The sequence below is a fragment of the Lepisosteus oculatus genome, chromosome 3, assembly GCF_040954835.1.
Source record: "Lepisosteus oculatus isolate fLepOcu1 chromosome 3, fLepOcu1.hap2, whole genome shotgun sequence".
NCBI classification, from domain to species: Eukaryota; Metazoa; Chordata; class Actinopteri; order Semionotiformes; family Lepisosteidae; genus Lepisosteus; species Lepisosteus oculatus.
This window is the reverse complement of record NC_090698.1, coordinates 74,893,109-74,906,825: the sequence shown is the minus strand read 5'-3', so window position 1 is coordinate 74,906,825 and position 13,717 is coordinate 74,893,109. Positions and strand designations below refer to the sequence as shown.

General features: G+C 46.0%; 1 protein-coding gene across 2 annotated transcripts in view; it reads right to left on the bottom strand.

Moving 5' to 3' along the window:
* The window catches only part of LOC102698393 (dedicator of cytokinesis protein 2-like), a 257,475-nt gene that overhangs the window by 202,572 nt on the left and 41,186 nt on the right, over positions 1-13,717 (bottom strand). For both annotated transcript variants that reach the window (XM_069187590.1, XM_069187591.1), the window contains 4 exons: positions 12,971-13,060; positions 5,216-5,316; positions 4,250-4,384; positions 1,224-1,335 (listed from right to left, as the gene is read on the bottom strand). In XM_069187590.1, coding sequence (XP_069043691.1) covers positions 1,224-1,335; positions 4,250-4,384; positions 5,216-5,316; positions 12,971-13,060 — 438 coding nt within the window. The remainder of the gene's footprint in view (positions 1-1,223; positions 1,336-4,249; positions 4,385-5,215; positions 5,317-12,970; positions 13,061-13,717) is intronic.

The window sequence follows — 13,717 nt, the reverse complement described above, 5'->3', positions numbered from 1 at the left end:
TCTGATTAGAGGATTTAAGCTGCATTACTCCTGTTATAGGTCTTCCTGTGTCTCTGGCACAGGATGAAGACAACAGGGCCAACAAGATCCTGCCAGACTGAGGGGTATCGACCACTTTTCCTGGACCACTGTATGATAATTAGCAGTAATAAAGAGTCTGTCTGGGACCGGTCCTCCCTTGTGCGCTGACAGTAGAAGTTGATGTGAGGATACCCCCCAGAGTCCTGCTGGCGCTGTGGCGGGGCAGCCGCTGCCCCTCAGAGCGAGCCCGCTGGTGACTTCCCTGGCCGTGCAGCCACTAGAGCAGACAAGCTCCCCTTTTCGGCAGAGCTGTGCCCTGCTCCACCCAGTCACACTGCCGCGCCTTGTTCGGGCTCAATAATGAACTTTTTCTGCTCTTCTGCGGTGGAAAGAGCTGTCTCCACAGAGACTGTCTGCAAGAATGTGCTGTTCCAGGCACTGACACTCCACAGACTGTGGAATTCAGCTCTGGAACCTGGGAGCAGCAGAGATGTCAGATTAAGGTGCCTACATGAAAGCACGGTGGATGCATTAACACTTGGCTCTTTCACAGTGCTGTCCTGATGCTGTGACATGTTTTATTAAACTGCAGTACAGTGGGTGCAGAAACTAAACCCAATGTAATTGCAAGATAACTCATAACTTCGATAAAGTATCGGGTTGGAAATGAAAAGTCAGTTGCCTCTCTGAAGAGTACAACCTCCTACTCTGGGGAGTCCTCATCTGGGATTTCAGCTGTGGGATTTCACACAAACTGGGCTGATGAGGAACCCAACCTGCTTCAAGATGAATTTCCTCCTGAGAGTCTGGAGATGACCGGGACCCAGAGCTGTCATGGGCTTGGTGGCAGACAGGCAGCACTTCGAAATTGTCCCAGGATCATACTGTCCAAGCGTGACACTGGTTACAAGACCGACCCCAGCAAGAGTGAGAAAAGCAAGTACTACTGTGCAAGACTCAGCTGAGACGTGTGAGCTGGTTAAAGACTCTCTATGCAGAGCTTTATCTCCCTTCACTGCCGACCCCACCAAAGTCAACATTAATATTAATATTGACTTTATGAAACACGTCCAGACAGTCGTCCTCTGCAGGACAGGAGTGTGAGCAGCCCTGCCAGGGGCACCTGCACAGAACTGACTGTATGGATCACACACAGAAGACGAGGCAGGGAAAGTAATGGTCTGAGTGGAGAGACTGGGTACCTGCGCCAGAATGATGGAGTCCTCTCTTGGGGAGCTCATTAGGGTGCAGAGCGCCTGGAGGAATTGCTGGACCAGCTCTGAGAACTGCTGGGCATCCTTTCCCTCGTAGAGCCTGACACACACAGACACATGGACAGTCAAGACAGCACTGGAGCGAGACACTCTGATCAGCAGATCACTGCGGGGAGCGTTAAGGTATGTAAGACAGGTGTACAGAGAGGGAAAGCTAAATAATATTTCATTTAAAGCCTCTGCATCTCTTATTGACAGGGATACTGTTTGAAAGGCTGATGAAGGACACAGCAGAGCCTTTCACTTGAGCACAACCTGAGGAAGAAGAAAGCTCTTTGCTGCCTGAAGCTGGATATTGACCAAACCGCACCCCAGCCAAGCCTCTCCACACACTTGGGGCTCTGGCAGACCCACTCAGGACTCAGGACTCAGGAGGAGAGCAAACAAGACCATCCCTGGCTACACTGACAGACTGAAGGAAATTAACCTCTTCCACATTGAAGAGCTCTACGCCAAGTCTTCAAAATCCTCAAAGTCAACTCTGTGAAGGTCTATAGAATGAAGACTGAAAAACACAGTGGAAGACACAAGTGGAAACTAAGGGGAACTGAACTTAAAAACTGAAAATAGGAAACGGAAACCCTTCTTTATGAAAAAGGGTTGTTGATCCTCAGATCAATCAGCTCCTCACTTCTGAACAGGCCAGCTGGCTCCTCTCTCCTGTTAGTGCTGTGGCAGAGCAACAGTGCAGACGCTGACCTGGTGCACTGAGCAATGTTGTGGGTTTCACCTGACAGTTCAGTAGTTTCTAATGATGTATGCAGATGTGTTTTGAAAGCCTGCTGACACATGTTGTGCAAGAGGAGAGACAGAGGAGACAGGGTGTCTGTCCTCATGGGCACAGTGCTGAGAGGAAGACACATACACACCTGACTCTACTAGAGCTGCTGCAATGGTCCCAGTTAAACCAGGGATCTCAGGTCCTAGTCTGCCTGGGCTGATCTCCAATGACAGACAGAGCTACCAGGGTAGACACTCTGTCTCTCTCCTCTCCTGCTGTAGACACTCTGTGTCTCTCCTCTCCTGCTGTAGATGCTCTGTTGGTCTCCTCCTATCCTACCGTAAATAGTCTCTCTCCTCCTCTCCTGCTGTAAATACTGTCTCTCCACCTCTCCTGCTGTAAATACTGTCTCTCTCCTCCTGTCCCACTGTAAATACTGTCTCTCTCCTCCTGCCCCGCTGTAAATACTCTCTCCTCTCCTGCTGTAAATACTGTCTCTCTCCTCCTGTCCTGCTGTAAATACTGTCTCTCTCCTCTTCTCCCGCTGTAAATACTCTCTCCTCTCCTGCTGTAAATACTGTCTCTCTCCTCCTGTCCCACTGTAAATACTGTCTCTCTCCTCCTGCCCCACTGTAAATACTCTCTCCTCTCCTGCTGTAAATACTGTCTCTCTCCTCCTGTCCTGCTGTAAATACTGTCTCTCTCCTCTTCTCCCGCTGTAAATACTCTCTCCTCTCCTGCTGTAAATACTGTCTCTCTCCTCCTGTCCCACTGTAAATAATGTCTCTCTCCTCCTGTCCTGCTGTAAATACTGTCTCTCTCCTCCTCTACTGCTGTAAATACTGTCTCTCTCTTCCTGTCCTGCTGTAAATACTGTCTCTCTCCTCCTGTCCTGCTGTAAATACTGTCTCTCTCTTCCTGTCCTGCTGTAAATACTGTCTCTCTCCTCCTGTCCTGCTGTAAATACTGTCTCTCTCCTCCTCTACTGCTGTAAATACTGTCTCTCTCCTCCTACCTCGCTGTAAATACTGTCTCTCTCCTCCTGTCCTGCCTTAACCCTCATTAGTGACCTGTGATCTCTGTCTAATGCTGCCAGGAGGCCAGCAGCTCCTCATTACCATCAGAATGCTAATCTGACTCTGGGGTGACATTACACTGTGCACTTCTGGGATTAGCAGCTGCTGAGACAGTGACCTCTGACTTAAATCTATTCCATGTTTTATTTCATTAGTTCCTCTAATTTGGGTTGGCTTCAGGGTGTAGCATTGCTTCATTGTGTCAGCCTGGTTAAGTATTTACAGGACCCCACTTCTCTCTGGGGTTCCCCTCCACTTACTATAAGAGAAGGAGTACAACTGTAATACAAGCACAGCAGTATCTGGTATCTCAGCTTTAGAACTCATGCCTGGTTTCATGTAGAAGGGACACTATTAACTCAAAGGTTTGGAAGGGGTTGATGGGAAAATATCTGCTACTTTATTTTTCTTGAGGTGTGGTGTGCTCTCAGCCCTGTCTCATCTCATTTAAGATGTCCCAGGATTGGGACAGGCTGGCCACAGCCCTTAACAGAGAAAGCTGCTGTTTGATGGTGATGGATGTTCTATACTGTATATAGTGTAGAATTTACTCCTAATTCATTCACTAGCAGGGTGACTGGGTTACAGAACAGTGTTAATTAACAAGCAAATTTGAAGACAAGTCATTCAGTTCACCTTGGCTGCCAATGGCTCTTGGACAGCAGAAGTCTCTGGTAGGTACCCAGCTCTCATAGGAAAATATTACATCTCAGTGCCCTGTTCTTGGTTGGCCAACAAGACCAGTATGGACCACTTTAAACTAGCCAGGGATTCTATACTAAAATTATGACAAGTGAGACAATTGCAAGTGACTAAGACCGAAGCAAGTAAAGCGGACATTTCAACCACAGGTGATGGGAAGATAGAGAGAGGGGAGGGGGGGGACTGTGTCTTGTCAGTAGGACTGGAAGGCCAAGTGCACCAAACACCAGAGAAACACCTTGGTTTCCTTAGAGAATCTCCATCAGAATCTCAGACAGGAGGAAAGATACGGGAACTGGCACTTCAGAGATACTGTAGTATTAGTAAATAAGGACCAGTTATTAATAGACAGGGAAATTTAGAAACATTTGCATTCAGCTAATTTATGACAGTTGGGACTGTAATGTAGAAGTTCCACCACAGAGAGGCAGGGACTCTATCAGAGATACACTTACTGGTGGTAAAGGCAACGAGAGCGCACAATAAATTTGAAGATGTATTCCAGGCTCTTGAAGGTAACCATTAGTCTTTCGTTAAGTTCTTCTCCTTCGCGCAGCTCCAGGTACCCCGTCAGCACCGTCATCAGCTTTCTGTAATGCAAGAACATCAGCTTCTTCAATTTCTGTAACTCACTGACCAAAACCAACAGCTCCGTCACTCATTCTCCAAAACCATCAGCTCCGTCACTCATTGTCCAAAACCATCAGCTCCGTCACTCATTCTCCAAAACCATCAGCCCTGTCACTAACTGTCCAAAACCATCAGCTCTGTCACTCATTGTCCAAAACCATCAGCTCTGTCACTCATTGACCAAAACCATAAGTCCTGTCACTCATTGACCAAAACCATCAGTTCCGTCACTCATTGTCCAAAACCATCAACTCCGTCACTGCTTGATCAAAACCATCAGCCCTTTCACTAATTGTCCAAAACCATCAGCTCTGTCATTCATTGTCCAAAACCATCAGCTCCGTCACTCATTGAACAAAACCATCAGCTCTGTCACTCATTGTCCAAAACCATCAGCTCCGTCACTCACTGACCAAAACCACCAGCTCTATCACTAATTCACCATAACCTTCAGCTCTGTCACTCATCATCCAAAACCATCAGCTCCATCAATTATTGTCCAAAACCATTGATTGTCACTCATTATTAAATATGTTCAAGTAAATAGCTGTGTCAACACACATAGGTTGCAAAGGAACAATTGACACCTGAAGAAGAGCCCAGTGTGTCTTTTCTTTTCATCATAGAATAAACCTTTACCATTATTAAATACTATCAGGTATGTCACTTATTATCAAAATCCATCAGCTCTGTCTTTGAGGTAAAAAAATCACATATACCATTGTTCAAAACCATCAGCTTTGCCACCCACTGTCAAAAACCCTAATCTCTCTCCTACACCCTGTGCTCACCTGTAGGACAAAGTAGCACTGAAGTGCAAGCTAATGTAGGTCTCCAGGACAGTGTTGAAGTGCTGGAACTTCTGATCAGCTACAAGGTTAATGATGAAGACCTGCACAGAGAGAAAGATTGGGATTAATACTGTAGGTCCGGCACTAAGAATACGTGGAGGTGTTATGGATGCAGGAGAAATTGAAATGAAAGAAGGCAAGTTCGACCCATCTTGCTCCTGCGTCCACTAATATTTTACATCTTAATGGGCTTGAACAGCAGAAAACATGGCAAAGTATCTCACAAAGTACTTATTCTATATATCAAACACTGGATTTCATTTTCTTGTTCCTAAAGCTTTAGGCTTAGAAATAGTTTTTCTCCTCAGAGTTAGTATCTGAATGTTGTAATAGCTCCTCTAAAATTATAAAATTAAAACCACTGATACAGGAACTACATGCTTGATATAGAAGCTTAATACTAATAATCTTATTAGAGTGTGTTGTATCACAGTTGCACTTTTCCAGCTGAGTGTGTAAATGCGTGTCTCGGTCTGCTTTCTGTTCAACACTATCAGTTAGTGCTACTGATACTGACAGGCTGCCTCTCCTTCATGTCATAAAGTCACATAGGAAGTGTGTTTAGCACAGAGGGGAGGTGCCTAGCGTTTCCCTACCTTGGGTTTTTATGCCTGCAAACAGAACAAAGTTGTGGAGTTCTGCTCTTTGTCATTAAAACCAGATGGGCAACTCACCATGCCCGTTGTTATTATTGTGTACTGCCCACCTAAATCTAGAAGTTGTTCTTATCAGACAGTGTAGAGGTTTTGCCCTGAAGATTTCAGCTGTCATGTTGATCATGACAAAGGCTACTTGACTCATTTGATTTTATTCAGTGTGTAACATAATGGAGGTCAAAGGTCAGATTTAGCCATCTCTCGAGGACTGGGAATTCTGATCTCCTTTATTTGGGGTCTTACTCTCCCAGATGATTTCTGCCTTTAATCATACCCTCACTTTGAAAGGGTTTTATACTTACCTCTAAAAGATACTATTTAATCCCTCTTCTGCTCACAGGGTTTCTGATTCAGTCTTTGTGCGATTATCTATCACACTTTGTCAACCAAGGGATTAATATGCAAACACCACTACTATTTAGAAACTACTCCTGATGTTGTGACTCCAGGAAAAACTCAAATGTGATCTTGAAAATTAACATCTTGGTTTAACAGCACCATCTGGCAAATGAGTAGGAATTATCAGAAAGCTGAATATAAAATGGAGAGCTAAAAAAATTGTAGATTCATGACATTCTGAAGCAAGTCTTTCTGGAGTACATTGAGGCTTTAATGTTAGCAAGACTTGATTATTTGTCTAATTGTACTGAAAAAAACAAGAACAAACTCAAGTCCCTTTCTCAGCAATTGACAGATCAATTAACCCCCCCAAGAATCTTGTAATTCAGACTAGTGCCCAATCTTTGAAGTGCCAGGGATCCTTCAATTATTTTCCAAACAAATAGCTCATATAAAGGTTTCAAATGGCAAGAAGTGATTTGGATTTGATTGAGCCTTTAATTAGTCTGGTTGACTCAGAAATGAATCTAGAGAATGTCTTCTCTTTGATTAACATGCAAGAACTGAACACAACAGGGAGCTGAAATCTGAAATCAGCTGCTTGCCCTCTAGATTCAGTCCCAGCTGGAGTTTGGAAAGAAGTGCTGAGGAACCTGTGCAATTCTTTACTAGAATGTATTTTAGATGTAACCAATGCCATGTGTTACCATGGACCATGACATTTTAGGTCATCTTAATATTAGAGAAAGGGTTTTTCAATCAGTGACCTGGTTTGGATCACATTTAAACAACATCATCGACAAAAGCAGAGCAAAGACAAATGTGCTTAAAGTGTTACATTTTATTACATCTTTACTTAGAAAAGAATGTGAAATAAGCAGGGTCCAGAAAGATTCTAATTTGACATTTGGCAAGTAAGCTGTTTCAAGAGCGACTGAAAAGACTAGATGGGCACACATATAGTAATCACTTACTGAATATAGATGACTGTAATCAATTAACATCAATCCCAGGTAACCCAAAAGGTTAAAAACATTAACATCAATCAATATCACCTATTTACAGAAGCAGAAACTGCCCCTCTCCATGATGCACGCTGCCCTGACTCTCTTTCAGTCCACCTGGGCTACGGGTTTCCAAGCAATAAATCCAGAGTCTGGCTTTTCACTAATAGAAGATCAATGTCATCCCTCTGCAGGGAGACATTATTTGTTCAATTACTGTTGACATGGACACAGAATGACTGCAGTGTGGAAATGTCTTGCCAGGGGCGAATCTGGCTCTTTTCTCTCTCCTCTGAGCTCCTCAGCTGTGTTTCTGATGTACCACCACACACTCATGCTCATCCCTGACATTGTAGTCTTGACTGGAAAGATCTCACCAGTTTGACAATGATATTTTTGGTATGTATTATAATGCTCACAATTAAAAATAACTTTAACATCTAAACTTTTTTCACTTACATTTACTTTTTTGAAGTTCTCTTTATTAAGCGTGTGCCAAAAAATCTGTTTTGAGTTCCAGATTGGAGAGAAATATACACCAGTAACGTATTTGCATTTTTACCATTTTGGAATAATAAACTAAAAATTGGCATTCAAGCTCATGTTTGTCCAGAATTTCTATTTACAGAAGACATACTGTACTGCTGATATGAGCAGATGGAGTCTGAGAGGACAGCCTCATTCCTTGACACTGGTCATCAGTGAGAAACTGCCAGACCCTTTTCAGGTGGTACAGGATGAAAACTGTAACCTCACAACAAGGTGCTCCTATCAATACATTGCTTGTTCAAAGGTATTGGAAGCAGTTAAAGTTTGTAAATTAATAAGTTGAGAATAAACATCTTTAACTTGATTCTGTATAATGACTGCATGCTTTTTGTGTATTAAAGCTGTTTTCTTCAGACAGACTAAGAGAACTCCTACTCCATATCATTTGACCCTATTTAATAAATAATAATAAAACAGTATGAGCAGTACGATAAAATGTAAATAATAATACTAAAGTAACATGTGAAGAGACACCGATGAGACTACAGGACCAGAGACAGAGACACTGCGCACAGACAGAGGTGAGACTACAGGACCAGAGACAGAGACACCGCGCTCAGAGGTGAGACTACAGGACCAGAGACAGAGACACTGCGCCCAAAGGTGAGACTACAGGACCAGAGATAGAGACACTGCGCACAGACAGAGGTGAGACTACAGGACCAGAGACGGAGACACTGCGCACAGACAGAGGTGAGACTACAGGACCAGAGACGGAGACACTGCGCACAGACAGAGGTGAGACTACAGGTTCAGAGACAGAGACACTGCTCACAGACAGAGGTGAGACTACAGGACACAGTAACAGAGTCCTCCAGTGTTTCCAAATGGTCCAGCTGAGTCTCACAGAACAGAACCCCTCAGTGAAAGAGAAGAAATAAAATGGCCAGCATTCCTGTACAATGCTGACTAGGTTGCTTATTTATTTTGTCTTCTGAGGATGAAAAAGTTTGTCTATCTGTGTTTTAGACATTCATTATTTTTACTGTTGTTCGTGCAGCGTCCTGTGTATCTGACAGGCCAGTCCCAGCAGGACGCAGTAAATCTGCTCAGCCCCACGCGCTCCTGGAGACATTCAGCTGAGCCGCTGGGAGAGACAGCCTCTCATGTGCCCAAGTCAGCGGGCCAGACAGCTGCTCCTGCACTCCGTCTCTCTGATTGTTAATGAGCATGTTTACTCACCGGCAGGTTTCTGCATTGACACTGCTGCGTGGCAGACCATCAATTACCAGGGCAGAAACACACCGCCGTCTGGCTGGGTCTGTGATGTATCTCTATTTATACACCTTCCTAATCCCATGAATCAGAAACGAGAGGGGGGTTCATCGTTCTTACTGCCAGAGGAGCATGTGGCTCACCAGTGCTGCCTCTCTAGCCCAAACACTGCTGCTGGCACAGCACAGCCGGGCAGGAGCAGTGATGGCCTCCCCCAAAGGGAGGGAGGTACCCAGCCCTCGACAGGCACCAGTGGGCTCGTGGACAGTAGGGGCAGTCACTTGTACCACCATGACAGTGATGCACTCGCCCTGCTCGATCCGTCAGGCCCATACCTGTAGTCTTCTCTGCTCAGGACTGAAGAGGTTCAGCCCCTCCAGCCTGCCAGTGCAGGACTGTCCTGGGGCGAATCTGGTTCACTTCTCCGGATTGCTACCACAGCAGCAATATCTGTTCTGTATCATGAGAGCCATCATTGCCCACAATATTCTGCAAGAGGCCTTACTAGTGCATTGTGCAATTGAAAAATAAAGCATAAAATCCCATTCCCTAGGAAGTTATTTCCATGGAGATGATCCTCTATAGTTTAGATATAACCAGACATCATGGTCGATAATTACTTGGTTCAGTTTTCTCACCCTTGTTATGGATGGGAACTACGTTAGCAATTTTCCAGTCTCTGGAGATTACCAGCACCATGTCAATGGCTACTGGGTAACATCTCTTAATTGAGAAAGCAGAAACCTGACCTGGATCTCCACTCATGTTTCCAGGTGGGAACTACTTTCCATTTCATCTTTGCAAGCTGACATAGGAATGAGAAGGCAAACCAGCCATCCAAGATCAAGACCCGAGCCCAGGTCAGATGTTGTCAAGGTGGGCCCTGGACAGGGCAGAGCTCTCGGATCAGAACAAGCTCATCTCTGCTTGTCAAGGAGAGAAGGGGATCACAGAGGAGACTGGCTGTCTGACCCTGGAGAGCCTGGGTGCCTCCTGATTCTCCCTCTAGCCAGGCTCTGGAGTTCATACTACTTGCTCGGTGGGTAGGAGCTGATCTCTTTGAACTCTGGGCTCTATGCCCCCTGAGCCCATGTCTCTCCAGCTTCACAGCTCCACCCCCTGGCCTCCAGGCAGACTGGTCTGACCTGCTCTTCAATTAGAGCCGAGAGAGTCGAGGGTCAGGACCACCCCTCGCGGGAAGAAACTGAGGTCCAGGGTCTTAGTGGGTATCTCAGATACTGCAGGAAGGATGAGCAGGAGACAGATGTCACACCTGGAGCACTTGCATGGATGGCAAGAAATTTGTTCAAATAACTTTCATGTAAATTGAGTTTTCAAAGTGAGGAATTGATATTGTAAAATAGAGACAATTCATTGGAAAAAATTGAATTGGTAAATTGAAATCTCTGGAGACTTCAGAATTAATCCTTTGCAAATGAAAACCCAAGACAAAGAATGAAATTGACACAGAAGGGGGAGAGGAGAGGGAGAGAGGAACAGGGAGAGAGGGAGAGAGGAACAGGGAGAGTGAAGGAAACAGGGAGAGAGAGAGGAACACTGACCGAAGCCACATCAGGACAGCACTGCTAGAGCACCACAACTCTGACCCAACCACATCACAGCACAGATCAAACAGCAATATCTCACACACTGGGACACACACAAACACAACATAAACTAGAATGCTACAGAACCCTAGACAGACAACACACTAGCCGAATATTTGACCAAGATAAGAAACAACAAAAAGAAACAGACCCTGAAGAAGTACAGGCTCAGTGACCACAGCCTGGCCATAGAAACTAGGCGACACAGGCAGACCTGGCTGCCCAGAGAGGACAGGCTGTGCTCCCACTGCCAGCGGGGAGAAATAGAGACAGAGGTGCACTTCCTACTGCACTGTGACAGATACTCTGGGATTAGAGAAACATTCTTCCCGAAATTCAGAAATCTAATCCCAGAGTTCCCACACCTGCCAGAGTCACAACGGGTCCCAGTCCTACTGGAAGAGGGAGGAGGGAACTCAGTCTGGCAGCCCAGTATGTGATCTCCTGTCACAGCCTGAGGAACAGTGAGTCTGTCTCCCAATAATGCTGCAGCCGCCTACAGTATATGTCAATATTTTATAATATGTCTTTGTTGTAAATATCTGTAATATGTCTGTAGATTTTATTTTACTACTATTTTTTGTTTTGTTCCATGTTAATTTTATTATTTTTATTTGCTTTGGCAACACTGATTGTACCCATCGGTCATGCTAAAAAAGCACCTTGAATTGAACTGAATTGAATTGAGAGGGAAAGGAGAGAGAGGGGAACAGGGAGAGAGAGGGAGATGAACAGGGAGAGAGAGGGGTACAGGGAGAGAGAGGGAGAGGAACAGGGAGAGAGAGGGAGAGGAACAGGGAGAGAGAGGGGAACAGGGAGAGAGAGGGAGATGAACAGGGAGAGAGAGGGGAACAGGGAGAGAGAGGGAGAGGAACAGGGAGAGAGGGGAACAGCGAGAGAGAGGGAGAGGAACAGGGAGAGAGGGGAACAGGGAGAGAGGAAGAGGAACAGGGAGAGAGAGGGAGAGGAACAGGGAGAGAGAGGGGAACAGGGAGAGAGGAAGAGGAACAGGGAGAGAGAGGGAGAAGAACAGGGAGGGAGAGAGAAACAGGGAGAGAGAGGGGAACAGGGAGAGAGAGGGAGAGAGAGGGAGAAGAACAGGGAGAGAGAGAGGTATATGTCGGTATATGTCTACAGTATATGTCGATATTATATAATGTCTTTGTTGTAAATGTCTGTAACATGTCTGTAGATTTTATTTTACTTCTATTTTTTGTTTTGTTCTATGTTAATTTTATTATTTTTATTTGCTTTGGCAACACTGATTGTACCTATCGGTCATGCTAATAAAGCACCTTGAATTGAATTGAATTGAGAGGAACAGGGAGAGAGGGGAGAGAGACAGCCAGGCCATCTGACAGCGAGTAAAGCATTCAGACTACTTGTGTTTGCACTGCTGAAATCAGGCTGATATATTTGCATAGAGGGAATGAGGGGGCTTCTGAGAACAGCACATCTGCAAGGCTTATGCAAAGGGACATAAGAGCTGCTGATAAAGCCTGTTTGAAATTGGGATCCCTGGTTTCAGCATAATATGCCTATCAATAGAACTGAAAATAACTGTGAGCTGATGAAGCAGGGAACTAATGCGTCTTGATCTTAAACAGATACGTAATGCTGATGAGCAGGGAGCCAACACAAGCTGCGCCGGGATCATGGGACAGCCACTGTCGGCAAACACAGCTGAGCTAAGCGCCCATCTGATTTCCCTCCTAACTCCCTGTGCAGTAGGAGTCTGGGAAGAGTCAGTCCAGGGAGACACAAGAGTCTGGGATTATTCAGTCCAGGGAGACACAAGAGTCTGGGAAGAGTCAATCCAGGGAGACACAAGAGTCTGGGAAGATGCAGTCCAGGCAGACACTGGAGTCTGGGATTATTCAGTCCAGGGAGACACAAGAGTCTGGGAAGAGTCAATCCAGGGAGACACAAGAGTCTGCAAAGAGTCAGTCCAGGCAGACACTGGAGTCTGGGAAGAGTCAGTTCAGGCAGACACTGGAGTCTGGGATTATTCAGTCCAGGGAGACACAAGAGTCTGGGAAGAGTCAGTCCAGGGAGATACAAGAGTCTGGGAAGAGTCGGTTCATGGAGAGATGGAAATCTGGGAGGACTTTGGGCCAGCAGACACATAATCTATCTAATGGAAATGGTATTTCACACAGCTCCGAGCAGAAATGAAGATGGGCCTGTGTGCCTGCAGTCAGATGTGAGCTCAGTACTTACTCTGAGATAAAGGTGTGTGTCTGGGTGGTTTCCCAGAGGCCCTGTGTCTCCCTGGAGTCACAGGAGAGACAGGCAGTGTAAGCGCGTCTGTCAGTGGGGACTCACCAGTGCATCGAAGACCAGTTTGTCGTAGGTCTCAGTGTCGGCGTGCTCCATCATGATGGTGAAAAGTGCGTCCAGAGTGTCCTGCAGGAACTGCAAACAACACAGACACAGACAGGGGAAGAGATGAGGACAGACACTGAGGAACAGCACGCAGACAGAGACTGACAGTCCAGCCACAAAGGCAGCTCAAATAAAGCAAGGGTAAGAAACACTTTCAAAAGGATCGATATGGGTATATGTGTGTGTGGGGGCAGAATGTGGCCTGCGGGGGGCGTAGTGCACTCTGGATGTGGCTTTGTGTTTCAGGTTGAGAGAAGGAGCTGAGCACAAGGGGTTGATGGGATATCCTTCAGACACCATGTCCCCAGGGTGAGAAGATTCTGCTCCTTAAACTCCAACCTTAGCTAAGTAAGAAGTGTCTGTACGGAGCAGCGACCCTCGCTCCTGGCGCTGGTGCCAACTTCTCAACTCTAAACAGCACCAATTTAGATAATAAGGGCATAGGAAAGGTTACAACCGAGAGAAGGCCATTCATCCTGTCCTGTCTGGTAGCTAGCAGGTGATTGAGCCAGGATCTCTTCCAGCCATTGAAAGAAGCCGGGGTATCGACTTCAACAGCATGGCTGTGCACCGTGCGCCACGGCCACACTCCCACAAGCCTTGTCAGCAGGTCTGCAGCTGAGGAATCCCTGTGGCTCTCCAGGGCCGGGGGTGAGTACCGTCTGTTCGGACAATCACACGCCGCAG